Source organism: Protopterus annectens, chromosome 4.part0, assembly GCF_019279795.1.
Source record: "Protopterus annectens isolate FY-2018-M chromosome 4.part0, PAN1.0, whole genome shotgun sequence".
Taxonomy (NCBI): Eukaryota; Metazoa; Chordata; order Ceratodontiformes; family Protopteridae; genus Protopterus; species Protopterus annectens.
In genome coordinates this window covers 657,565,579-657,592,996 of record NC_056733.1, presented here as the reverse complement: position 1 = coordinate 657,592,996, position 27,418 = coordinate 657,565,579, and the positions used below count along the sequence as shown (strand labels likewise).

The following is a 27,418-nucleotide window of genomic DNA, read 5'->3' as shown; positions in this document are numbered from 1 at the left end:
GCCAAGTACTTTTTTTCTTTTCTTGTCTTTTTCACAGTTTCATCATTCATCTCCCCTACTATTTCCAGCTACAGTTAAAAAAAAAAAATGATATATATATATATATATATATATATATATATATATATATATATACACACACACACACACACACATATGTATATATATGTATATATATATATATATATATATAAATATACATATATATATTTATATATACTTGATATGGTCTACATTTCAGAAAGTTGAAATTCATATCGCCGTGACCATATGATCGACATTTGAAATGTCGACCATACAAGTAGAACATAAAAAAACAAACAAAATAAAACTTACCTTAATGCTGCTAGCAGGGGGGCTTTGCCCTCCTGTGCCCCCAACACCCCCCGGAACTTAAATATACCAACTCCAAGATCGCACTACAGTGCGGAAGTGGAAATCTTTCCATTCCGCACTGTAGGGAGATGCTGGTTCCCCATGGTCAACATTTCAAATGTCGATCATATGGTCTCGGCCACATGAATTTCGACATTGTGAAATGTCGACCATTCGAAGGAGACCCATTATATATATATATATATATGTATGCACATGGGTATACCTCGACTCAACAAAATAACAAAATTACGTTTCAACGAAATGTATTTAGGGGACCCCTTTATCCTGTAATTGCATTTTTCCAAAAATGCAGTTTTGTGAAAAATTAAATAAACAAAGGGAAAAAAAACAAAAGAAAAAAAACACTAACCATATGTATGCTGGGGGGCAAGGTTTGATCCCTCAGTCAGGACAATCTACCCACACATCAACTCCTTCTGTATCTCCAGCTAAAACAGTGGAAAAATCTAAACAAAAGGCTAAAGGCAAGTCCAAGGAAAAAGAAAAGGACAAAGATAATAAATCTGAGAAGTAATAAGATAACTCAAGGAAACAGTCTCCAATCCCATAAGAGCCCTTGGGACTGGCGCAGAAGATTCCTCGACTGATGTATCAGATTCCCCTTCGAATCTGGTCAGTGATGCCTCCTGCTTGTTTTTCACCAGAGCTAATGATTCCTTTGTTCCTTTCACCTTTTCTGCAGGAGAGGCACTCATCGAGACCATTGTCAGTGCTTTTACATCCAGGTCCATTCGATCATCAAGGAGCCTTAATGAAGCAGATGTCAATAGTGTGATGCGGATGATCCTTTGGATGCAAATTCAACTAGGGGTTCTCTCGGTGCTGTCCACACAGGATGTTTTGTGAATGGTCCAACTACCTCTCCACTAATTTCTCCAATTCTGGTCCTGTCCTTCATATCCAAAGCCCAAGGATCCAAGTCTCTCAGTGGCATCATGTCAGAGCAGACAGTCTTGTCAGCTTCAACTCTGCCCCTTACTGTCGACTAAAATGCCATTTGTAAAGGGTTAAAATGAATACTGCATGTGTTTCAGAAGTGGTGGTGTAGGTGACTGCAAAAGTATTGTGAAACAATGGAAAAGTACAGACTGTTAAGTTTCGTTTCCTGAGCCTGAGGCAGCATTTCTTGTAAATTACATGGCAAAATTAAACTTATTCCTTATTAGTCTAAAAATGTAGATAAGACGTAGCAGATATATTTTGTTTTTGCAAAACTCAGCATTTTTGTAGTGAATGTTTAGCAGTAGCCTGAGATATGAAGTATATTATCTTGATTAATTTTCCTGTAAAGTAACCATGTAATTCTTTGTTCAGGGAAACGTGACTTTCTGAGTACTGTCTCCCACACTTGTGTGTAGATAAGTATTTTGCTCTGCTAATGGCTGAAGTATTTTTTTTTTATTTCACAACATTTGTTGCCATGACTTGGATTTTTTTTTTTCAAACTGTCTGGAGCTACCTCATCAGAAAATCATTTTATTGGGCCCTCTGACGGTATTCTGTTTTGTGTGTGTTCTGTTGCATTAGCTTACAGCTGCACCTTTCTTTTTGGAATTTCTATTAGTCTTGGCAACGCTCAGGATTCTTTAGGTAAGTGTTGCTTTTACATGCTACACCTAAAGAAAACCATATCCCCTCGAGCCACACGCTCCAGGGATCTAAACCTCACCGCAGCAATAAATAGGATGTGCTGGAGGGATAGATTCCTGTCCCAGAGACTTCTCATGCTCTGGAACAAGATTACAATCTACATTAGGCAGAGCTCCTCGCTAACCCTCTTCAAGAGAAACCTTGACGAGTGGATGGGAAACAGAAAGTTTATCCCAGGGATCACTTCAATGGCTCTGCTGGACAGAGGCACAGGGAATTAATCTAAGGGGGTGGCGAAAGTCAATACATTCCGGCTAGGCTTATAAATGCCTTCGGGCAGATAGCCTAGTACCTACCTATGAACCTATGTATATGGGTTTAGTATGTGAGTGGGATACTTTTTTTTTTAATATCATCATTGTAAGTTTTTTTTTTTTACAATGGGAGCAAATGTGAGTACTTTAAACGAGCCACCGTTTGGTACTCTGCTAAATTTTTTTTTCAACGTTGTAACAGTTGTACTTATTTAGATAAATGGCATGAACTCAGTTAAAATGATGGTAAACTAATTTTTCCACTTGCAGGAACTTTTAATAAAGATGTTTTGTTAAACTTACAAAAATAATTTAGAGAAAAATGTAATAATGTCCCTGCCTGCTGCTGGTCAGCTTTTAATGCCTGACAGGTAAAATCTAAAAATAAAAAAGGACTCTAGTGTTTGCAGTTTAAAACATAACACGGCTAAGTTAAAAACACAGTTACAGGCAGCTAATAAGACTGTTAACCTTATTCAACATTCTGATCATCAGGGGCCAGGTGACTGTGGGCTCTACCCTCTTAGGAAACTTCAGGCAGCCAATTGCCTCTCATGAGAGCTAAATTACAACAGTTTTTGTGGAATGTGTTTGGAGTGCAGCAACGAGCCATTCACTGATAAAAAAATTGTGTTTGGGCATTTCTGAAAATCTACTTCAACCCTGCTGACCTTGTTATTCATGCTTGATTGTCACCTTGATGACTGCAATTGTTATTTTCTTTCTACTACTCCATTTTTGATCCCTGCTGAAACTGTAAGTAGTGTTCAATCCTCTGATGAAACAATAAAGTGATTGGTAAAATACAGACAAAAAGCGTCAGATTGGCATCCTTCTTTTAATACATTTGATACCACTCTACAGACTTGTGCAAAACATTAAATGAAAGTAATTGATGGGTTTGTGCAGCTATGCCTACAGTATATGGGGGGGGGGGCTACAATTACCAAAGTGTCCTGCAACAATTAGAAATTATTATTCGATATGTAACAAAGTTGTATATTTTGAAAAGACTAAGAAAGCTACTATCATTATTCGTAATGTCCTCTTCAAGCCAGAACATGACAGGACTAGTTTTTTACTTTTAGCTCAAAGGCAGATAGGATGTACTTATTTTTGTAAGCCAGACAATCATTTTGTGTACAGTGGTGGTAGTAACTATGTAAATGTAGGAAAAAGTAATTGGGCCTGATTCAGTAAAGCCTACACTGTGAATACCTTTCTCAGGGAACAAACAACACAGACATAACTCACACTTTCCTCCTCCTAATTATAGTTTTCCTATTGATATTCTTGCAGCTTTAAATATTGTGAGGGATTCATAAAGGTTATGACAAAGTGTAGACTACATGTACACTTAGTGTAATCTTTCTGAGTGACTAGAAAGCACAAAAAATGTGATGGGAATTTTATTGAATACAGATCATGTACACTTAGTGTAGGCTTTATTGAATCTGGCCCATTGTCTTTTCAATATAATATCCTATGATATGACTGATATTGAACTTATGGTAAAATGTAATAGTAATACAAAGATTTTCTGGCTTGGTGCAGGTCTCAGTGCAATTTTTTGAGTTATGCAAAATGTCCTAGTTATAAAAATTTTACAGATAAATTATGGACAGTAGCACACTGGTTAGTAGGCTCAAAACATACCTGACCTCTCTGGTAAGACTATTACTATATGTGTGGAAACAGAGCCTATAAATGGTTATCGGAAAATTGGAGTGAAAGTTGTTTTATTGGTTATATAGTTCCAGCTATTCGGTTTACCCAGTGGAAAGATTTGCAGTGTCTGAGAAACTCAGACTGTAAAAAAAATCCAGTTGAAAAAATTGATGCTTCATGAATTTACCACCAAGATTTAGAACAAGCAGATTCTAATGAACCAACAAAATGTAGAAGATTTAGGATTTTTGCCTGGAAATGTTTACATTTTTATACCCCAAGTAGACTCCAGAGAATGTTTTCCTCAGGCAGACAGCAAATGTTGGAGGTGTGAAGGGGAAGAAAGAGGTAATTGGGAACATATTTTCTGGGAGTGTGGTGAGTTGACGGACTTTAAGGATTCAATCCAGAATGCACTATCAGAGATGCTGGGTGGGCAGATTGGTCTGACAAGGGAGATGATTTTTCTGAGGTATGATACAAAATCAGAATTGCTTAGGTATGGTAAGTCCTTGCTGTGTCTATTAATGGTGGCTGCCAAAAAAATCAATTACTAGAAAATGGAAATCAAAATCTAAACCAGCTGTACCGGAAGTAGTGAATGTAGTAACAAAGATAAAAGTACTGGAAGTGAGATCTTTAGAAAAGATGAGGAGCAAACTACATAGGAAAAAAATGTGAATTGTGGGAACAATACATACAAGGGAGGAATAAGGTTTAAAAGGTGGCAGGAGTTAAATGAGCTATATAATGTTTGAGTGAGAAAGATTGGGTAGATTTGAAGTGGTGTATAGGGTTTGCAACTGGAAGTGTGTCAGGATAGTTTGTGATGCTTGCAACTAGGATTGTGTCAGTGTGATTTGTTTTCATTTGTATAAATTATGATTGTCTATGTAGCAAGTGGTGGTTTGCTAAAGATTTTTTTGTTTAAAAAAAGGCAGGAATTGAATAATTTATGTAATGTTATATGATGTTTAGCAATAATTGTGAAGTATAGTTGTTATGTTAATATAGTTTGATTACTTTTGTATGAATGTAAATTTACCTATGACACAAATGATAATTCAATAAGGTTGTTTGAAAAAAAAAGCAGCTTTCTCAGGACTTTCTCATACGGACCTTGGGGATAATGTTATTTTTAGAGCTGCTATATTACTTGCTTGTGGGACTGTAGAATCAATTTGGAATTGAGAAAACTTTCTAAACTGTTAGAGGTGTTGGGAAATGCCACTTCTGAGTCTGTAAATTTAATTAGTATTGATCTGAGTGCCATGTGCACAGTGGTGCTGCAAAACCAAATGGCATTGATTTTGTGCTTGCATCAAAGGGAAGTGCATACGGGCTTGTGCACAAGGAGTGCTGCATGTTTATTCCCAACAACAAGCACGCAATACTTAGTCATTTGAAAATTATCCAAAAAGTGGCTAAGCTATTACATACCAAAGAAGCGGATAGTTAACCATGGGCTTGGCAAGCTGCTTTGTTTTCAGTATGGGGAGAAAGTGTTTTGAAATTTATTATGCTTTTTGCTTTATTATTTTGGTTTAATTTTGGTTTTATTTTTATGTAAAACCTTAATAACTAAGCTTATTGTATCTCGGTCTAATCTTGTTACAGAATGTACATGTTAGTAATTTTGAAAATTTGCCATTGACTAACCATGTAAATGAAGGCCATATGAAAAGTGAAAATAAAAAAAAATGGTCTTTGAAGGTTTTGGAAAAATATATGACGTCATTGATCAAGATAAAAACATATTCTTATAGTATGAGTGTGATGCTTTCCAAGCATCAAACTGAGGGATTGTAAAGGGTTAAAATGAATACTGCATGTGTTTCAGAAAGGCTGGTGACCGTGACTGCAAAAGTATTGTGAAACAATGGAAAAGTACAGACTGTTATGTTTTATTTCCTGAGCCTGAGGCAGGATTTCTTGTAAATCACATTGCAAAATTAAACTTATTCCTTACTAGGCTATGTAGATAAGAAATAACAGATATATTTTTTGCAAAACTCAACATTTTTCTATTGAATACTTAGCAGTGGTCTGAGAAGTAATGTGTATTATCTTGATAAGTTTTCCTATAAAGTAACCATGGACTTCTTTGTAAAGTGAGACATGACTTTGAGTACTGTCTCCCACACTTGTTAGTTTAATAAAGATGAGTATTTTGCTCTGCTGCTGACTAAAAGTATTTTTATATTTCATAACACATTGTATTGGGATGAGTCCCCAGGGTGTTCAAATGCATGCAGTGGTAATGGCTCATCTGAGACTGCTGGGATTCCACATTCTCCCATACGTGATGACTGGCTCTTGACCACCCCTTCCAAGCATCTATTAATACAAACAAGGGGTTACTTGCTCCAGTTATGTCATCAAGTAGGCATCATGGTCAATTACACCAAATCACAGCTTGCGCCTACTCACACCATGGAGGTCATAGATGGTCATCTAGACACGATCAACCAAATAGCTGTCATGTTACAGGTTATGAAAGCAATCTTCCTTTCGTATCCTACAGCAAGACTAATCCTTCAAGCATTATGATTGATGGCAGCGCCAATAACTGTAGTTCTGCTAACAAGATTAGATATGCGGGTCCTGCAGTGGACCCTTTCAGTACTGTGGTCTATTCTTCAGCATCCTTTAAGCATTCCAGTCAAGATTTCCAAAGTATACAAGGAATGTCTTCTTTGCTGGCTTCATTCAAAAAAAGTTTGTCAAGGTCGCCCCCTTGTTCTCCCACAGCCAGTCATCATAGTTGCCATGGACATTTCCTATATTTTGTGGAGGGCATTTTTTGGGAAGGACAGTCCAAGGTGCATGGTCCCCAGAAAAGGCAAATTTGCATATCAGTGTGCTGGAAATGAGAGCAGTCATGCTGGCCTTTCAAAATTTTCTGCCTTCGGGGATGATTGAGATACAGACAACATGTCAACAGTCTGTCAAAAAAATAAACAGCGGAATCAGATCTTGCCAATTGTGTCGAGAGGCCGTGAGAGTGTGGCAGTGGGCAATCTATTCGCTTTCTTATGGCAATGCACATATCAGATAAAACCAACATGCTTGCAGACAGAATAAAGAGGTCCATTTTGATGCCTCATGAGTGTCTCTGAGTGATGAAAAAAGATTTTGTCGTGATGGGACCAACCATGCTGCAGTCTTTTTGCTTCTCCCCTCAACAGCCAGTACAGCAGAATCTTTGCCCTGGTCCCTCCATAAGGGAGTCACTGAGAGATGTTCTTGTCCATGGTTAACCCTCTGGTCTGCTTCACCATTGCCCCTTATCCCCAAATTCCTACAGAAAGCATCCCAGTTAAAGAGGACAGTAGTCCTCATTGTGGCTTTTTGATCTCATCAGGTTTGGTTCCCCTTCCTCTGGCCTTATCTTCTGTATCCACCTTAGATACTTGGATCCATGTCCAGACCTAATTCATCTCAGAGGGATGAAACACTCAGATGTCAACAGCCTCAAATTGACTGCTTGGTTTATTTAGTTCTAGTAATGGCTAGAATTCCAGGCTTTCCTCTCCAGTTTGAAAGATTATTTTATCCTCTCAGAAGCTTTTCACCCAGAAAATTTATAAAAGTACATGGAAAAGATTTTCAGTCTGGGCCCTTCAGAGACACCTGGACCCTTTCTGTGACCTGGTTTTAGCAGTTTTCGATTTTTCTGGCCCCCATTTTTAACAACGGGCAAATTATTCTACTATAAAAGTTCAATTAACAGAAATTTCAATTTTTCACTCAGGTGAGAATCATTCTTCCTTGGCTTCTTTAAAATTGTACAAGGCCTTTTTTAAGGGTACATTTTACTCAGGCCCCCATTTAAAGATCCTAACCCACCTGGAATCTGACTAATCTGTTACAAGCTCTTACCCAACCTCCATTTGAGACTTTATCTAAGATAGACCTCAAGCCCTTGTCCTAGAAAAGATTTTTTTTGGTCACTATCACTTCTGCTAGACAAGTATCTGAACTCCAAGCCCTCTCAACAAGACCTCCATACTTGATCTTCCATAAGGATAGGGTTTCATTACGCATGAACTCTTCTTTTTTACCTAAGATGTCTTCCAAATCCAACATAAATCAGGTCATCAATTTAACTGTGTTCTTTCTGAAATACTTAAAAAATGAAAATTCATGCTGTATCTTTTTAACATACATCAGTAGCTTAGATTTTATCTGCACAGAACCCAAGATTTTAGGAAAACTGACTAAATTATCTGTATCCTTCTCCAAGAACAAATTAGGTAAAGCAGTTTCTAAAGTGACCCTGGCCAAATAATTGCTTGTATATCCTTTGTTTATAAAGAAAGAAGTGTATCTAAGACCCCCAAAGCACATTCCACGAGGTCCATTACCACTTGATATTTGTGCAGCTGCCTCTTGTTCCAGTTGTCATACCTTTATTGCTAATCGCAAGTTAGACGCACTGTCCAGAAATAGTGTAGCGCTTGGCTCCGCTGTACTCCAGAATATCTTCCATGAGGACCACTCAAGGTTCATCTAGCTGAGGGCTGTGTCCCATCAGTTGAAGAATGAATGAAAATAACATCAGTCACAAAAGTTATGCACTCACCATAGTGATTCACCTGTGTTGTCCTTTTTCATTCTTCCTCAACTCTCCACCCTTCAACCCACTATCTTCCTAGTGAGGCCTAAGGGATGTCTGTCTGGGAACCCACCTGTTCCTTGTTTTGAGTTCCAGCCTTTCTGTATGTCTTAATCTTGTTTCTTTGTCATAATATGATGTCATGTACATGTTAATGTTAGGGCAGCAAACTCGATCTGAGGTATGCCAGGATAGTGGGGCATTGTGTGTAAAGGGAGGAGCTCAAGAGCTGGATTCATAAGTCTAGTAAAAGCGGTTGAGTCATATCAGAGACCCATCAGCTGAGGAAGAATGGGGCCATAGTTGGAATTTTCTCATGGTTTTGTAGGCCATATACATAAAAGGAGGTTGCAGTCCTAAACAGAGTATAAAGCTAGGTAGATAAATAGACTGGAGGAGATGATTTATGAACAAAGACTAAAAAAGCTCAAGCTCTTCTTGCTTGTAAAGAGGAGAGACACTGGGGTAATGGTATGTAAGACATACCAATAGTAAGGACAAAACAGGTAGGTGTGAACCTGATCCTGTGTATGAAAAGTGCTTTTTAAAGAGGGGTGGAGGAAATGAGGAATCAAAAGCTAGAATAAGTAGTAGATGTCAAGAAGTTAAAACCTTTAAAACAATTGGGTATTGTTAGAGGGGATAGGGGTTAGACATTTGCCTTAGGCATACAGCATAGACATGCACTGCCCTGCCAGGTATTTATGCAATGTAATGGGCAGGAAATATTCATGTGTAAAATTCACCGTGGGTCACAGACAAGCATAAAGGTTTTAATGATTGCATATTTATTACAAACTATTTTATTTAAGGATGTTATAAGCTAGTCATCCGGAGGTGTGTAGATGACTGCTACTGTTGAAGTGACAATCTGGCTCCATTTGCAAAAATGAGAAAAATGGGCTGTGGATGGGTGGATATGCAGTATTGTAAGAAGATGAGTAAGCACTGGAGTATTAAAATTCTTCATGGCAAATACACGGGCAAATTTTCTATTAATTAAATTCTTACTATCTGTACTTTTTTCATTTTTTTCTCTATTGTTTCACTTTCTCATGTGTTTTTCTTTTTTCAGGCATGCGTAACTATAACTTGTCAGAGTTAGGAATACCTACAGCAGATGAATTCTTTCGTATGTATGCACAGAACATGGGAATTCAACCTGTAGAAAACTGGAATTTCTACATGGCATTTTCTTTTTTTCGAATAGCTGCAATCCTGCAGGGGGTGTACAAGCGCTCACTAACAGGTAAGTGATTGAAGAGAACAGCTGTGAGTAGCTGATATGAGCATGTTTTAGTACCAGAATTTTGTATTTATTTTAATGTTTTTGATCACTTTCCTTTTCTTTATTTAGATATACTTTTTCTTTTACAATTTCCATGCAGTACAGCCCCATTCCTTGCTGGACCAGCTTTGCACTGTAGAACCAGCAATGTATGCTTTACTGTAGAAGGCATTTTCCTGTTTTGCAACTGAAGTAGCCTTCTTTGAGGTCAGTGTGACATGTGGATTCTGCTACACTTTGGTACGTTTCTTTTCTTTCTTCTTTTGGCTGTACCTGTCACTTGTGTGACTACTACCATTTCCATATCCTGCTAATTCAGCTAGCTCAGTTGATCCCCTGCACAGTTCACAGACTGGCACCCCTCCAACCCAAAGCTGAGTCCTCTTCCAATTTACGGACAAAAAAAAAAAAAACTTCTAGCTGCTTGTTGCAGTTCAGGAGTTATTTAAGCAGTCACACTATCAGACACACCTGCTTAAATTAATGCAGGTAATTTACTGAATTTGGACTGGACTGGTCTTTACACTACTGATCCTGGGGATAGATGCCAGACATCAAGAAAGTGGCAAGCCAAAGTGGTCTTGGTTTGCTCATTTTGGGTAGGGTAGCAATTGTTCACATTTATAAGTACTACATCTTTCCACAGCATTGCATTTTATGTTGAGATACCTGCTTATGTATGTAGCATACATCTTTACATCATCTGGTACTTGCCTAGAATGTCTGCGTGCATGACCTTCTAATGATTGGGAATATTCATGTCTGTTTGTACTGCTGCATTGCAGACAGTTGCAGTTGCCTTCCTTTGTCAGTTGATGTGTTAAAAGCAAGTCATAGTAAGAGTCAAGAAATGTTGTTTATTATTTGTAAGAACAGCATACTTGATGCTAAATGTTTTTAAAGCATCACATCAAAATGGAGGTTTGGTGGAGGAATAAAATGGATTTTTTAAGATGGTCATTGTGATTTAGTTGCAGTGTGGTGTATGATTCTGTTGATAATTAGCAAATTGGAGAGGAATATTATATTTTTATAATTCCACACCTTTTGTTGTTTCTGAAAATGCCAAGACTTGTCATTTTAATATGGTTTGTATAGTTTTCCTCCTCCTCCTAATACCTGCTGCTCAGAAGGGTGTCACTTTGAACTTTCTGCTTTGCACAGAAACCAATCATGCTCTTCGTGTTTCACTGTTGTAGTCATTACATTTGGGTTATCTGCTTGCAGGTAGCCCTGAGTCAGTTATCTGCTTGCAGGTATCCCTCAGTCGGCCTGATTAACAAAGTCTTGGGTCCTGCGTCGGTTGCTGTCCCTTCTTCCATGACGTCAGGTCATCAGGGGTATAAAACATGCCGCCGATGCCATTACATCAGTCTTTCTTGCCGTGTGGTGCCCGAAGCAGAAGCAGTTCGCAAGTGCCGGTCGGCCAACTCCTGAAATTTTCATTTTCGAGTTTCAGAACCGAAGTCTTCAACTAAAGCTAAGTACCCCGTTGGGGAAACTTTTTCTTGCTACTTACCGATGTCAGTAAAAGTTAATAATTGCATTACATGTGGAAAGCAAATACCTCATAAAGATTTTCATTCATACTGTATTCCGTGCCTGACCACGACGTACCTTGATGTCGGTTTTGTGCTTTATTTAATCAGCGCACTATCCATTGTCTGTATATTTTCGCCTCTAAATATTTCGGTTCTCAGTTTAATTATCCAGAAATGTCATTGGTTAGCCATCCGACTACCGGGATTCCAAAAAAAAAACGCAAAAATAAGGACAGAGATAGGCCACTGAGGTCCAAAACTGTCGACGTTTCTCGTAAGCCAGTCACCAGTTCGCCGGTGCTCAGTGAGGCGCTTTTGCAACCCCTGATACCCGCTACTTATGATTCGCAGGCCTCTACTAAGACCCATTCGGAGTCCGATATGCTGCGAGATGCTTCATCTATGGAACCGGTGGATGTCTCTACCTTGGATGGGTCCGGAGCTGCTCTGCAGGCACCAGCTTCTGAGGGTGTATTCAGGCCTATGGACTTGCATATTAAACCAACTCCTCCTTCTTCTCTTAGGCCTAAATCTCGAACCATGCCTAAAAAAATGATGCTCAAGCCTCTATGCCTAAAAAATAAATGATAAGAATACATGAAGATCTAATAACTCTAATCAGGGGTAGCCAACCCCCCCCCCTTTCTAAGAGGCCCAGGACTGAAGTGGTTTATGAATCTTTTGACCAGGATTCTGTTTTTTCTGATTCTTCTGATGAACTGGATTTGCCCTTATCTACTTATAAAAATTCTGATGCAGAGAACTCCATTCCTTCTGCTTCCCCTCCAGAGGATTTTTCTTTTGGGGAAACCTTACATACTCTAAGGGAGCATTTCCACTGGGTAAGCCAGGATTTTTCTGATTCAAAAAAGAGGCTTAGGGATTTCTTACTCCTACCTCAGCATAGGCCTTTAGCTATTCCTCCTGTACTAGACATTGTTGATGATGCTTTTTCGGAATCTAGTTTGGCCCCTGATTCCTTGCCTCCTGCTCCCAGAAAACCAGACAGATACTACAGGGTCCCTGAGTCACACAAGTTCCTTTTTAAAAATCCTATTGTGGATCCAGAGACTATTTCACAGGGGCCCAAGGGCATTAAGGCTTCTACTGCTAAAAATCCTAGCCCTTCTGATAGAGACTCCAGGGCGCTGGATAGATGGGTTAAGAAGGTTTACACTTCTGCAACCTTGGCCATTATGGCTTTAAACTGCCAGTTTCATATGTTAAAGTATCAGCAGCATGTTATTGGATTGCTTAAACAGAAAATGATGTTGACTCCTGACTGTGTGGAAAATAAAGAATTACAGGATTTAATGCATTCTGCTGAACAAGTTGGAAAACATACTTTGCAATGTGGTTTTGATTCATTAGAGGCCTCTTGGACGGCCGCTGTTACTGGATCTGTGCTCAGAAGGCATGCTTGGCTTAAGGAGCAATCTTTGCCTGATCAAGTTAAAGCTAAATTGTTGGATGCTCCCTTAATTCACGACCGCCTGTTTGGCAACAAGGCTGAGGAAGTACTTAAAAAAATGGAAGATAAAGCTACATCTATGCAAACTGTTAAAGATTTCTTACAAGTTCAGCCTCCTAGATTATTAGGCACTGGCCCTCTAAGAATTGGTCCTTTCCAGCCCCTTCCAGGTCTTCTCAAGCCAAACCCAGAAACAGCAAAAGCCCCAGGTTTCAGTCCCAGGGGACACACAGGACTAAGCAGTGGGGCCCTCCATTTTCAAATCTGGGAGTAATAAGACTCCTCCCTATGGTAAACTGTCTCAATGACTTCCTTTTAAAATTTACTAGCACTTATCAAGTGACTTCCCCTTTGTGGGGAAAGATTGCTCTTCATGCAAAGAACTGGGAACTCATTACCCAGGACAAATGGGTTTTAAATTTAGTGTCCCAAGGATACAGATTTCACTTCCACGTGTTGCCAGCACCAAGCGGGTGGGTGGACCTACCCCCAAATCAGTGAGCAGAGGCCCAAAAACAAGTACTTTCTCTCTTAAGCATAGGGGCTATTCAGCTGGTACCAGAAGAGGAAAAGGGACAAGGTTTCTGCTTGAGACTTTTCCTGGTACCCAGAAAAGACAATTCATGGTGTCCTATCCTGGACCTGTCTACTCTAAACACCTTTTTGGAGATTCCAAAATTCAAGATGCCGACTCTTCACCAATTACTTCCTATGCTAGGCAAAGATGCCTGGTTGGCAACACTAGATTTAAAAGAAGCATACCTGCACATCCCAATCAGGGAATCTTGCAGAAGATACCTACGCTTCAAAGCAGGCTACATGCACTATCAGTTCTCTGCACTGCCCTTTGGCTTTTCTACCGTGCCCAGGGTATTCACAAAGTGCCTAGCTCCAGTTATTGCATTTTGCTGGCAAAGAAATATTCAAAGATACCCATACCTGGACGATTGTCTAATTCAGGCAGAAAGCCAGGACATACTTTTGAATCATTTGACCTTTGTACAAAGGGTTCTAACTTGTCTGGGGTACATCAGAAATGAAAAGAAATTACACCTGGTACCCTGTCAAGGTATATTCCTCGGAGCAAGCTTGAATACAACTTCCCAGATGGCCTGCCTCATGCCAGGGAAATTAATTCATTTGACAACCTACTTCAACAAGTGGCCACAAAAACCTTGCTATCTGCAAGACAGATACTGCAAGCCTTGGAGTTCATGGCCTCCTGCATTCTTCTAATTCCATATACAAGACTGCATATGAGGAAACTACATTGGTATCTAAAAAGCCTATGGTGTCAACATTCTCAGGATCTAGAAGCAATGATTCCTATCATACCTTGCCTATGCCTAGAGTTCCTTTGGTGGGCAGAGGCCTGCCACCAAAACAAGGACTACCTTTCACACCACCCCCTGCCGCCCATACCCTAACAACAGATGCATCAGACTATGCATGGGGGGGCTCACCTGGCAGGGAAGTGCATTCAGGGCAAATGGAACCCAAGTCAAATGCACCTGCATATCAATCAAAAAGAAATGTTAGCTGTACAGAATGCTCTGACAGCCTTCAAGGACCACATTCTTCCAGGACAATTAATGGTAAAGACGGACAACACCACTGTTATGTGGTACACAAACAAGCAGTGGGGTACACATTCTTACCCCCTCTGCAGACTAGCCATGGCATTGTGGAACACAGCCTTGAGCTACCAAGTGCACCTACAAGCCCAATTCCTGCCAGGAAAGTTAAATACACTAGCAGATGGAATAAGCAGAAACCTCATGGACCCACATGAGTGGAAACTGGAAGCAAAGACTTTCAATATGTTGACAAGCAAATGCGGGAGCCCAGATATAGACCTGTTTGCCTCTCCCCAGAACTACAAATTGGACAAATTTTGCACAAGGACTCCCCACCAACAAGCCTGGAAAGTGGATGCTCTGTCCTTCAGCTGGAAAAAACTATCAGTCTATGCCTTACCCCCTCTGCCTCTGCTCTCCAAAGTACTACTAAAAGTCAAACAGGACAAACCAAGGATGATTTTGATTGCTCCAGAATGGCCACGGCAACACTGGTACCCCCTCCTGCGCAGTGTGTCACAGTTATCCCCATGGCACCTGCCTCAGACTCCTTCCCTGTTGTCTCAGCAGGAGAACCGGATTTTGAACCCTCAGCTTCTAACACTGAACCATGCAGCCTGACTAATTACATAATCTCTCCTTTACCATCCCTCAGTAAACCTGTGATGGGTATCATTTTAGAGGCAAGGAGGCCTAGCACTAGAAAATCCTATGCTGACAAATGGAAAAGATTCTGTGCCTGGAACCAGTCTCAAGGTATGAGCACAGCAGCACCCAGTTTACCTCAGATTTTACAATACTTAACTGAGATGCTTCACAAGGGCCTGTCTTTTTCCTCCATTAAAATCCACACCTCAGCCATTTCAGCTCATTATAACACAGAACCTCCCCCCTTCTCTCATCCACTGTTCAAGCAGTTCCTCAGTGGGGCCAAAAATTTGAGACCACCCAGGAGAGCTGCAACCCCAGCCTGGGACCTTAACTTTGTTTTGGAGAAACTCATTCCACCTCCTTTCGAGCCAGCTGCTACTGCAGACTTAACATTTCTTTCTTGGAAAACAGCTTTCCTTTTAGCAATCACTTCAGCTAGAAGGGTATCTGAATTACAGGCCCTTATGGCAGTGGAGCCTTTCATCATTTTTCATGCGGACAGGGTGTCCCTCAGAACCAATCCATCCTTCATGCCCAAGGTGGTATCCAGTGTGGCTCTTAATCAGTCCATTCATTTGCCAACCTTCTTTCCCAATCCACAGAACAAAGGGGAATGGCTACTGCATTCCTTAGATGGGCACAGACAACTCGGATTCTACTTGGACAGGACTAAACTTCAAAGGAAATCTGAACAACTGCTGGTAACATTTGCTGCAGGGGTAGAGGGGAAGGCTATTTCAAAGCAAACCATTACTAAATGGATAGGCCATTGCATTAATTTCTGCTATAAGCACCATGGAAAACCTATCCCCCAGGGGTTCAGACCTCACTCCACCACGGCTGCATCTACCGCCTTTCTCAGAGGCGTCCCTACCAGAGACATCCTAGAAGCTGCTACCTGGAGTTCTGTACATACTTTCACCAAGCATTATCATTTGCCAATTTTCTCTAAATCCAGAGCTGGCTTTGCCACTGCAGTCTTGCAGGGCCTTATAGCTGGTCCTAATGCTATCCAAATTCCTCCTCCCAACCATAGCTGTGGGAATTTACCCAAATGTAATGACTGCAACAGTGAAACATGAAGAACATAGTACAGTTGTATACACTTACCATAAATGTAGATGTTCGAGTGTATTCACTGTTGCAGTCCTGGTTACCCTTCCTCCAGCCCCCTAACTTCTTTTGGCTATACCTCTACTTTCCTTTACTTAACAGTCTTTTTGGTGTATTTGCTTTTTTGCTGGAGGTATATCATTATACCTTTATATTTAATTGCTCCCCATTAGGGGGGCACCTGACATCTGGGGCAAGAAAAACTGATGTAATGGTGTTGGCTGCATGTTTTATTCCCCTGACAACCTGACGTCATGGAAGAAGGGACAGCAACTGATGCAGGACCCAAAACTTTGTTAATCAGGCCGACTGAGGGCTACCTGCAAGCAGATAACCGACTGAGGGCTACCTGCAAGCAGATAACCCAAATGTTATGACTGCAACAGTAAATATGCTCAAACATATCCATTTATGGTAAGTGTACACAACTTTACTTTTCATAGTACACCACGCACTTTGTATGCAGCCCAAACCTGAACTCCTCTGTAGCTTAATACGTAGATTCCCACTATACACTGTCCTGTAAGTGAGGGCATGGAAGGATAACAAAAGATGGAGAAACTTTAAAAATGTTGCATATCTGATGTCATGGGAGAACAAAGTTTACATTGTTAGCAATAAACAGGAGTTACAAGCATGACAGTGGAAGCATATAATTCTAAGAAATGCTAAACTCTGCAGGGGAAAACTATGTAGCAGGGCACAGAGGTTGAGAAATGGGTTCATAAGAGCTATGTGGTATTCACCTATAGGTTAGGATTTTATCTTAAGCAGAAAATTTGGGAATAGAGGATCCGAGTGTGCCACATGGAGGAAAATTGGAGGTTAATAGTTGTCAGGCACAAAACTGAGATTCATTGAGGATCTTTGGATCATGGAATATCTGAATTATACTTTTTATTGCCAATGATTAAATCAAGATTTAATGTCAAAAACTGAAACGGTAAAACTGTGAATATGAAAGTTATGTTTTTATAGTGATGAGTACTATTTTTACCTGTGTAAAAGTGCATCAGTGATTAAACATCTGCCTAAATCATATACCTGTTTTCAATTAACTAAAGAACCTTTGAAACTTTTGTGCTCACTTAAATACCTTGGTAAATGGGCAGAGTTATAGGTGATCACTGCACTGGTGGTTCAGCAGCTTAAGTGTGATGGTTTAATGTCACTGTGAGTTTCACTGCAGAGTACTGCGTTGTGCCATTAGTGCATTTTCTGAGAGTTTTCCCCTTTTCTTCATAATTTGGTATATATAATTCCAGAGTTTGCAATGGGTCTTTTTTGTGTTTTTTTTAGGTTTTTCAACCCACCATTTTTGGCATTTATTTTTTGATAAATGGTGAGCAGAAGAAAAAATTTTCAACAGCTCATAGGTAAACCAGGTAGATGTGTGTGTGTGATGATGTGACAGTGATTGCTGAGCCTGGAATGCACACTGCTTATTGTAGTGTAGTGTCTGTTATTCATAATCTGGTTAGGGTTGCCCTTAGCAGAAAGTGTGTGTGTTGATGGAGTTCATGTCAAATGTTAGATGATTTGTTTAACATTATTAGAAGAAAATCTGGACTTGCTGATGATGACTGCATTTGCGCAATTGGCACAGCTTGGAGAACTGTTGTTAGATATATTAATGACTGGACTGGACTTACGATATCAATAATGTTAAGCAAAGAGCAAATACAATACATTTAGGAAAGGAAGGGACTGTCTGGATAGATCACTCAACCCTTATGAAACAAAAGAATACTGCTGATGACGTTGGAATTCTGGATACAAGTCTTCGGCAATCGGAAGATTCAGAGCATATAGAAGAAATAAAAAAAGAAAGAAAGGAAGAAGTTCACAAAAATAACAAGGAAGAAAAAGAAACTGATAAATGTAAATCAAAGAGAATCCATACAAAAAGGACATTGCTTTGCTATGTAACACACAGGTTATAGGGAATTATAACATTTTTGTATTAGAAAACCTTCAGTCTGCAAAAAGGCTTACTTTTTCCAAAAGACAGGGTAGAAAAAAAGAAACATGCGGTAGATCTAAAGGAAGAATCAAAATTGAATGTGGAAGGATTGAAGAACATCACTGAAAGAAAAAAAGAGCAGATAGACAGATGTTGCCAACATAGCTCAAGCTGAGGATGTACAAAGCCAGCTGGATGAGAACTGTATGCTTGCAAATGTAATAAGCAATGAAAACATGGGATTAATAAGGCTAAGGGTGATGAAGATCATTTTTTGTAAGAGTTGATAGAGCAGATATTACAGAATTAGAAGTTGAAGATTTTTCAGGTCTGGTCAGAAAAGATATTCTTGTAATTGGAAATTCGGTTATTCAAAGAACTGATACTTAACATTTGAAGAAAATATAATAAAGATTGAATACTGTTCTCCTTGACAGGAGCAAAACTAGAGAAGGTGAGATGGGTCTTAGCATGCCTTAATGTAAGGAAGTACAGATCTGTTTTTATTCATGTCAGTACAAATGATCTCATCCACAAGGACTCTCTGACTGTTAGTAGGAAATTTACATCCCTGTTAGCATAGCTTGTTACAGGTGTTAGGATGTATTTTTCACAAATCACATTTAGAAAGGAGAGTCTAGTCAATGTGAATGAAAAGATTTTTGGGGTAAACACCTATGTGAAAAAAAAATCTCGTTTTAAAAATGGAAATGTGTAGAGCATCCAAGCCTAATTTTCAGCAAACTTGTTCAGACAGGATGGCGTGCACTTATTTTTTGCAGTAGATATTTTGCAATATTTGACAAAACAAGGCAGGATTTATGCCAAGTTGAAAATCAACAGCGTAGCAACATTTGATGCATCTCTGATGGTAGTTAATGCTAGTAGCATTAATAATAAAGTTTTTTTTTTTATTTGAAAATATGCTGTGTTCCCACAAGACTGATGTTATTGTTTGTTAAATATGGTTAAAGAACAATGACTAGTTTTTTACTGTAACAGACATTCTAACAAAAAAATCAAGTGGAGGTGTTATGATAGGGATTAAAGATAGTTATGAGACGTGTGATTATTACATGTTGAATGATAACACCAGTACAAAAAATTGTGTAACTGTGAGAATGAAAAACAACACTGGAACATACAACAGTTGTTGAAGTATGTAGACCACCAAAGTCAAGTGCTGGTGACCTACAAGGAATTCTTACATGTGTTGCATGAAACACAGTAGGGAAGAATAATAATGGTTGAGAACTTAAATTTGCTGGAAACAGACTGGAATAAAAATGATTCAACAGCATTAGTAAGGAAGTTATTCACAACGTGTGTTCAGGAGCAACAGTTGCTTCAGATTATAAAAAAACTACCAGAGAATGGATCATACTAGACATTTTGTATTCCTAAAGAAATTACTGATCTGAAGTTGTTTTCATTTGATCTTCAACTTGTGGGACTTGGATCCGGCATGGATCCGACTCTGCTATATACTCCTGTATTGGATGCAAAATCCAAGCTCCTCCCCTACCAGTAATGCCTGGCTCTCCCTCCTCCCCTCAGATCTTGTTTGCCGCTCGTTCCGATCAGTACGGGTCACTTTGCTCCAAGCTCCTCCAAGTTTTTTTTCGGTACTTGTATGTTTGTTTATTGGGTCTTGCCTCCCTTTTTCTTCTTCTACCTATCCTTTTTCTTCTATCTTTCCTATCCCCATGTTGGGCGTTCCAGTTTAGATAAAAAAAAAAAAAAGTCTCCTGCTGCTTCTGTTCTCTCTCTTCTTTCTTCTCTCCTTTTTCAGAGAGATAGTGTGTGAGTGTGTTTGTGTGTGTAGCGGGGTTCAAGAAGTGTACAGAGTGTGGACATAAGATTTCTCTATGTGATGCCCACACTGTGTACGTGGTGTGTTTGGGGGTTCCCCATTTAAATTCCTCCTGCTTGATTTGTGTGGGCTTCAACCCCTACTCACTTATTGACAGGAGGAATAAACTCATTTTGAAGTTCCTATTTCCACCTCCCACCGAAGCCTGTTCTTCCTCCCCAGCTTTTGGTACTCAAACTCCTGCTAAGAAATCCAGAAATGGAGAAAGGATATGACACAAGGAGCAGGACTGGCCGAGGAAGAGATCTAGGTCTAGTCCCGAGCTAGTCTGGCATTCTCCTCGGCTCTGGTCCCCTCGCTTCTCCATGGAGCCAGAGAGTTCTAGGGCTAGGTGCCCTGCATCTGCCTCCCCTTGGCATCATTCCCAGCTGGGGTCGGTGGCTTCCTCTGTCTAGTCCACTTGGAGTCTGTCTGAAGCTGAGGTGGACAGGATGATGTTGAAGTTTCTTCAGGCCCAGATTCAGCTGGGAGTCTTACCTGCTCTGTCTCCCTCTGGAGCCATGAGCAACACAATCTGGTTTCCCCCTGATATATCCTTCTCCGATCCGACCTTTGGCTTCAGAATCTCTGAGTCCGAGGTTTCCGAGTATTGAGTCGTTGGCGCCGATGGTCCCTTTCACCTCGACACCAACAGTTACCTTGAGCGGTTCAGCTCCGATGTCATATGAGCAGACTGACTGTTGGATCTGTAGCTTCGGCACTGACTCTGAGGGGCTGACATTGACTGCGAGGCTGTTGGAGTTGTCCCTTCCCCTTGGGGCTTCGATGCTGGGAAGCTTGGCTATGATTCCTCCCTTGGCGCCGGGCTCTGATGTTGACGTTTTTAACTCCAGCTGTGCTCTCTTCTGGGGTATGCTCCCCTTCGGCATTCAAGGTGGTGGACAGGGTACTCTCTGCTCCTTTGAGAGCCTTAACACTTTTGTCCTTGGATTCCACCTTGGCTCCTTCTGTTTCTGGGCCAGAGTCTTCTGTCCTGCCTCTTCAGGGACAGCTTGCTGCCAGACTGCCCCAGGAATTTCCTCTTCAGGAATACCCCAAAGCTTCCAAGTCCTCCTGGGAGTTTTCCCCTGAGGAGGCCCCTTGGAGGCATATGTGCAAGAGGAGGCACTTAGCCTCCCCACCGGAGTCTCTTACTGATACAAACTTTGATGAAGGGGGAGGGTTCCCCTCCGTTACCCCTTGATGATGTCTCATTTGAGGACATCATGGAAATACTACACCAGAGAGGTGGGTGGTCTACCCTCAAGCTCAACCCTGACGAGTCTGTATTCCAGGGGGCATTTGGCACAGGACCTTCTACTTCTTGGGTGTCCACCCCTGTGGATCCCTTGGATTGATTTAATTTCTAGTAGGACATGAAAGGAACAGGACATGGTTGAGCCCATCCCCAAGCACCCATGCAAGGTTTTCAGTGCTGCATTGGAGAGGCCCCATTTGTCAAAGGGTTCCCCAGTCAATGCCATGGTGGTTGCAGCAGCCACAAAGAAGGAGCTGGCCCAGGAGAGCTCCTTGGTCCATCCTCCAGACAGGGAGTCTAGGGTGATGGATGCTTCAGCCACCTTTGCTCTGCATGCGCTGAGTTATTTGGCCCGTGTTATCAAACTGCAGAGGGACCTGGTTAAGAAGGTCACTGAGTCTGCCCAGGGGTCCATGTCAGCAGAGGAGAAGAAGGTTTTCTCCTCTCATATGGCCACCCTAACTGCCATTTCTAACACATCCATGAGGCTGCTTTCTCATGCGACTCAGGGTGCCTCTAGGGCTGCTAGGATGGACGTTGCCATTAGGTGGCACTCCTGTCTCCTGCTTTGTGCCTTTTTGGAACCTTTCAAGGCATCACTCAGGAACACTCCCTTTGACGGTTCAACTTTGGAAAAACTGTTCATGATACTCTGACCCAGAGTGAGAAAGACAGGAAGACCTTGTCTGCCATTGGGATCCTCCTCTGTACCCCACAAAGATCCTTTTTCGAGGAATCGGCATGGAGTCAAGAAGATGTGGTTTCAGAAGTTTCATGTTTTTTCCCAGGATGCTCAGGGGTTGTCTTCCTGCAGGGGCAGAGGGGAAATGACAGATGCCGCCGTCATGGTAGAGGGGGTCCGAAGAACCACGGGTCTTGAGATTCATTCTCGGACAGACCCTTTCAGCAATCCTGAGGATTGCCTGACTGGTCTTCTCTGGAGGCAGTTGGGGGCATCTCTCTCTGCATCCAACAGCCTGGGAGTCCATCACAAATGATCATTGGGTGCTGCAAGTAATATCCAGAGGTTATTCCATCCCATTCCTTCACCCTCCCTTTCCGACAAAACACTTCCTGGAAGTTCCACCCAGTCAAAGGGAGGAGGCAGCCGTTGAAATCACCATGCTGCTCAAAAAGCAAGTCATCTAGTCCATCCCCCAGACCAGTCTGGATCAGGCATTTATTCCGCATTCTTTTTGGAGCCAAAGTGTTAGATTAGGAACTTCCATTTTAAAGTAGTTATTAGACACGCTAAAGGGTAAAATAGAAATTATTTATTTATTTATTTATTTTTATTTTACATTTGTTGACCGGGAAAGTCTGACTGGATATATGTCCATTTTCAGCAGAGGCCCAGGGAGAAAAGCTCCAAGGCATAAAAAATGAAAAAAAACAAGAAACATAGTGATCACATCAAAGCTCAAAGACATAAAAAATGAAAAAAGTACATAGTGATCATATAATAGCAATATAAATATCACTGATAGTCATTTATAGTTAAAAACATTTTGTAAAATAGATACAATACAAGAAACAAAGAATTTTTTTTTTTTTAAATATTGGTTCCCTAGGAAGTGTGTTTCTTCAGTAGGTTAGTAGAGAGAAAACAAAGCAGTGGGGAGGTATTCCAGCTGGGAAAGGTAGTCAGGCAAGATGAATAGTGTCAGCCTGGGTTGGTGTAAGGGCATAACCATTGTGGTTCTAGGAAGAGTTTTAGTTACTTTTTAAACAGTGGGATGGATGAGAGGGATGTTAGTTTACTTGGAATCTTGTTCCAAGTGTTTCCAACAGAGTTAGTGAACAGGCAATCCCCAGATTTGTTGTTTGACTTTAAGGTAGATACTAGTACCCTATTTGCAGATCTTAGGGTTGTTAGGTTTTTGTATTGGCTAATAAGGTTGCAGAGAATGGGCATATTTGTGGGATGATGCAGAATCTTATGAGTGATTGTAAGCTGCTGTATAAGAAGCTGACTTTGTAGTTCCAGACATCCTAATTGTTTGAGAGTCTGGCAGTGATGGGTTCTAAATGGGGATCCAGTGGCAAATCTGGCTATTTTGTTATAAGATGTTGCCAATTTACTGATATTGCTTTTGGAGAGGTTTGTATAGATTGAGGATGCATAGAGAAGGGTGGAGATTAGGTGTGTTTGGGCGATAGTAGACCTAGTTGAAGCTGTGAGAAATGGTTTGAGTCTATAAAGGAAACCAAGTTTTCTATTAACTGATCTAATGTTGTTGTTGTTTGTCTTTCGGCTTTTCTCGGTAAGGGGTCGCCACAGTGGAACTCTGGTCCGCTAATGATTGGCAGTAGATTTTTACAAAACGCCGAGGTGCCAGCTCAATGCCCAACCTTCACCGAAGGCATGCCCATTTACGCACACATCTTTTGAACGCTACCCAACCACGGAGAGGACATGCAAACTCCACACAGAAGGCACTCCCAAGCCAAGCCGAGAATTGAACGGGAGAACCTCTTGCTGTGAGGTAAGAATGCTACCGCCATACCACCGCGGCATATTAACTGATGTAATAGTTAGGTTAATTTTTTTGTCAAAGTTCTGATTATTATCAATAGTCACACCTAGCAGTTTGGTGGTCAAGTCGGGAGCTATTTTAGTCCCATTGTTGGATGTGACTGTAAAGTTAATAGCAGGGGACTTTGATGTGGGAGAGAACATTAATAATTTGTTTTTTTTGGGGTTAAGGAGGAGACAGCGTTGATGGAACCAGTTTTCGACTACGTTAAATACTGTTTGGGTCTTGGTTTGAAGCTTTGCAGGTGATGAGGCGCTACATATTAATGTTGAGTCGTCAGCGTATTGTATACAGGTGGCCTATGGGATGGATGGTTTGAGATCATTAATGAAAATAGTAAAGAGGAGAGGTCCCAGAATGGAGCCTTGAGGGACACCAAAGGAGATAGGGAGTTGAGTGGATAGCGTTTTGTCCCAAAGTACTGCTTGGTGTCTATTTTCTAAGTAGGATTTAAATCACTGGACTGTTTGGGTGTCAAATGAGAAAGACCTTAGGATATCTGGCAATAGTTGATGATTCACCATGTCAAATGCTTTGGAGAGGTCAATGAAGAGGGCTGAGGACAGTAAGTTGTTGTTACAGTTTTTATTAATGCAGTCTGAAAAGGATAGGAGTGCTGTTGTAATACTATGGAATGGCCTAAAGCCATGCTGGCAGTCCACTAGTAGGTGGTTTTGGAGGAGATGATCAAGTAATTGATGATGAATACATTTCTCCATAATTTTTGCTAATGGGGAAAGTAGGGCTATAGGGCGGAAGTTAGAGAGTTCCTTTGAGTTACCTCCCTTGTGGAGTGGAATAATGTGTGAGACTTTCCATAGATAGGGGATGGAGCATTCTGTTATGGTTCTGTTAATTAATATGGAGATTGGGTAGGCAAGTACTCCAGCTGCCATTTGCAGGTATTCAGCCAGTAGGAGGTCAGCTGATGGTGTGCAGGGTTTAAGTTTGAAAAGTAGGTTGCATATAAAGGATGTTGGGACAGGTTGGAGGTGTAATGTGTGGGGTAAGTTGGTTGACGGGGGTGAGTCAGCAGTGGTAACAGGTGGTATGGGCGGTAGGATATTGGCTAATGATTGGACTGTTTCAGAGAAATATTTGTTAAAAGTATCTGCAATTTGGTTGGGAGAGTTCTGAGTCAAATTAGTGGGGGTAGGTGTTTTGGAGTGTCCAGGGTGGAGCAATTTGTTTATTCCTGACCAGAATTTTTGTGGGTTTTGATGTTGGGTCTGTTGAAATGTGAGGTAATATTTTCAAAGAATATTAATTTTTTGTGACATTTCTAAGCTGTGTAAAGTTTAGGTGGTCAGTAGAGTTTTTAGTATGTCTCCATTTGGTCCAGTCTTTATTTCTGTCTCATTTTTTGCCTTGTTTCATTTGTGAGCCAAGGAGCAGGTTTGTTCCTAATTCTAACAGTGCGAGAGGGAGCATGGTGTTCAAGAATTTGTAAGAATTTATTGTTAAAGTATGAGACTGCTTCAGCAAGAGGTAGGGATTTTAGGGGTGACCAACTGCAAGCTTTAAGCTCAGCTTGAAAGTTAACTGGGTTTAGATTTTTCTTGTTACATGTAATTCTACAGTTAATTTGGGTGGGGATTGAGATCTTTTGTCTGAATATGAAGGTGAGAGAGTGGTCACGAATATCATCAGGGAGTAAGCCTATTTTGTATACTTGGGGATTACTGTTCACTAGTATCCAATCTAAGGTGGTTTGTTTGTTGTTAGGTTTGTGGGTTCTGGTAGGGGAGGTGATGGTTTGATGAAATCCATAAAGATTGATGTGAGTAGTTGGATTTCCAGAAGTACAACATTTCCAGTCAATATTAAAATCCCCAAGGAGTATGGTTTCTTGTGGGAAGGAGGTGGAGAGCCAACGAAGGGTGTTTTCAAGAGTATTTATGTTATTATCTGGGGGGATGTATGAGCAAATAATGTATATGGATTTATTAGCATTCACGTGGAGCTTGGATATTAAGATCTCTGCATTATTAGGTGAGGGTGGTTGAGTATCTAGAGAGGTGACCTGCAATCCAGATTTGAACAATATTGCTACCCCACCACCCTTTTTAATTAGACAGCCTAGTCTAAGGATGTTGTAGCCAGGTGGGATTGTATCATTGTCTTTAGTAGCTGGTTTGAGCCAGGTTTCTGATAGACATAGGATGTCAAAGGAATGTAAATCTAGTGGGGCGTGCAGCTGGGTGATTTTATTGTTAATGCTACGTATGTTCAGGTGAGCTATGAGAAGTGTGTTTGGGGTTTTACTGGGGATAAGTGAGATGGAGGGATGAGTAGATTAGAAATTACATGTGGATATGCTAGGGCCTGGGTTTCGATGAATGTCACCATGTTGTAGTAGGTGCTGTTGGGGATTTTGTGAGAGTTTACCAAGTTTACATAAGATGGGGTCAATTTTTTTGGTTTGGAAGTATTTAATATGGATTAGTCTATGGAAATGTGGTAGAAGGTAGGATGAAGAGGATGTTATATTACTATGGGTTTGAGAGGCTGGAGAAGAGAAAGGGGTTGTTTGTTTTAAGGGGCTGTTAAGTATGGTAAGGCTTAAGTGTTCATAGCAGGAGAGGTAGTGGGATAGTAGGAGTGTCGTAAGGACTGAGGACAGGAAGAGTACATTAAGATGTGTTTCTAAGATAGAGATAGCCATAGTGGGATGGGATAGGATAGCTAGGAGGTGTAGGAAGAGTAAAATAAAGTGATTAGTGATTCTAGAAGGCGAAGATTAGGGTGTGTCTATGTAAAGAGAATGATTCGGTAATTAGGGGAATTAAGTTATTTGGGAGTAATGTGATAAGTGTGTAATGAGATTGACTGAGCTGTTGGTGGATATGGGGTGGAGGTGTGGCTAAGGAAGTATAAGGTTAGATGTTGTAGGGGTGGGTGAGATTTGGGGGTAGGGTAGGGGAGCGGAGTGAGCCCGCAGGGCGAACGGAGCAGGCAAAGCAATGAGCTAGGTACAGGAGAAAAAAAAGTATCAGCTGTCTTTAAAGATTTGGCATAATAAAGTAGAAATGAGGGTGAAATAGTGAGAACAGGTGAGTTATCTTATCTAAAATATATGGCTATTATGTTTCATTTATGCATAAAAGACAGTTAAGCAGAAAGAGAGAATAACCTTGCTGGTCAACAGTTTATTAGAAAGGAAAGATAAGCATAAAGTGTGCAGACAGAATGCTCTTTTCTCAAGGAAAAGATACAATCTTGCCAGCTACTGAATGTTCTTTAATAAAATATTAAATTAAGGCCAAGCCTGGAATCCAAGGGGACCAAGGCTAAGAGGGGGTGTGTAGAGTATAGGCTAAGAGTGTAGAGGTATTATTAAATATACTTCAGATACAGTTATGGAAGTCAGTTAAGGTTAGGGAGTTTGTTCGGCTCTCTTTTTTGAATTTGTTCGACCTGTTACTTCAGAGAAGATTACAGACACTTGAGCCTGAGTAAAGAAGACAGGTCAGAGAAAGACTATATTAGTTTACGTTGTCCAGGACAATCAGAATATGATGTGCAGTAACTTTGAACATCATCACTGTTAATGAAGACAGTATTCGGATATTGTGAAC

At 40.7% G+C, this 27,418-nt stretch overlaps 1 protein-coding gene across 1 annotated transcript in view; it reads left to right on the top strand.

Moving 5' to 3' along the window:
• ACAD10 (acyl-CoA dehydrogenase family member 10) overlaps positions 1-27,418 on the top strand; it is a 1,588,826-nt gene that overhangs the window by 828,734 nt on the left and 732,674 nt on the right. Inside the window, exon 12 of the mRNA XM_044068620.1 lies at positions 9,665-9,838. Within this exon, the coding sequence (XP_043924555.1) occupies positions 9,665-9,838 (174 nt within the window). The remainder of the gene's footprint in view (positions 1-9,664; positions 9,839-27,418) is intronic.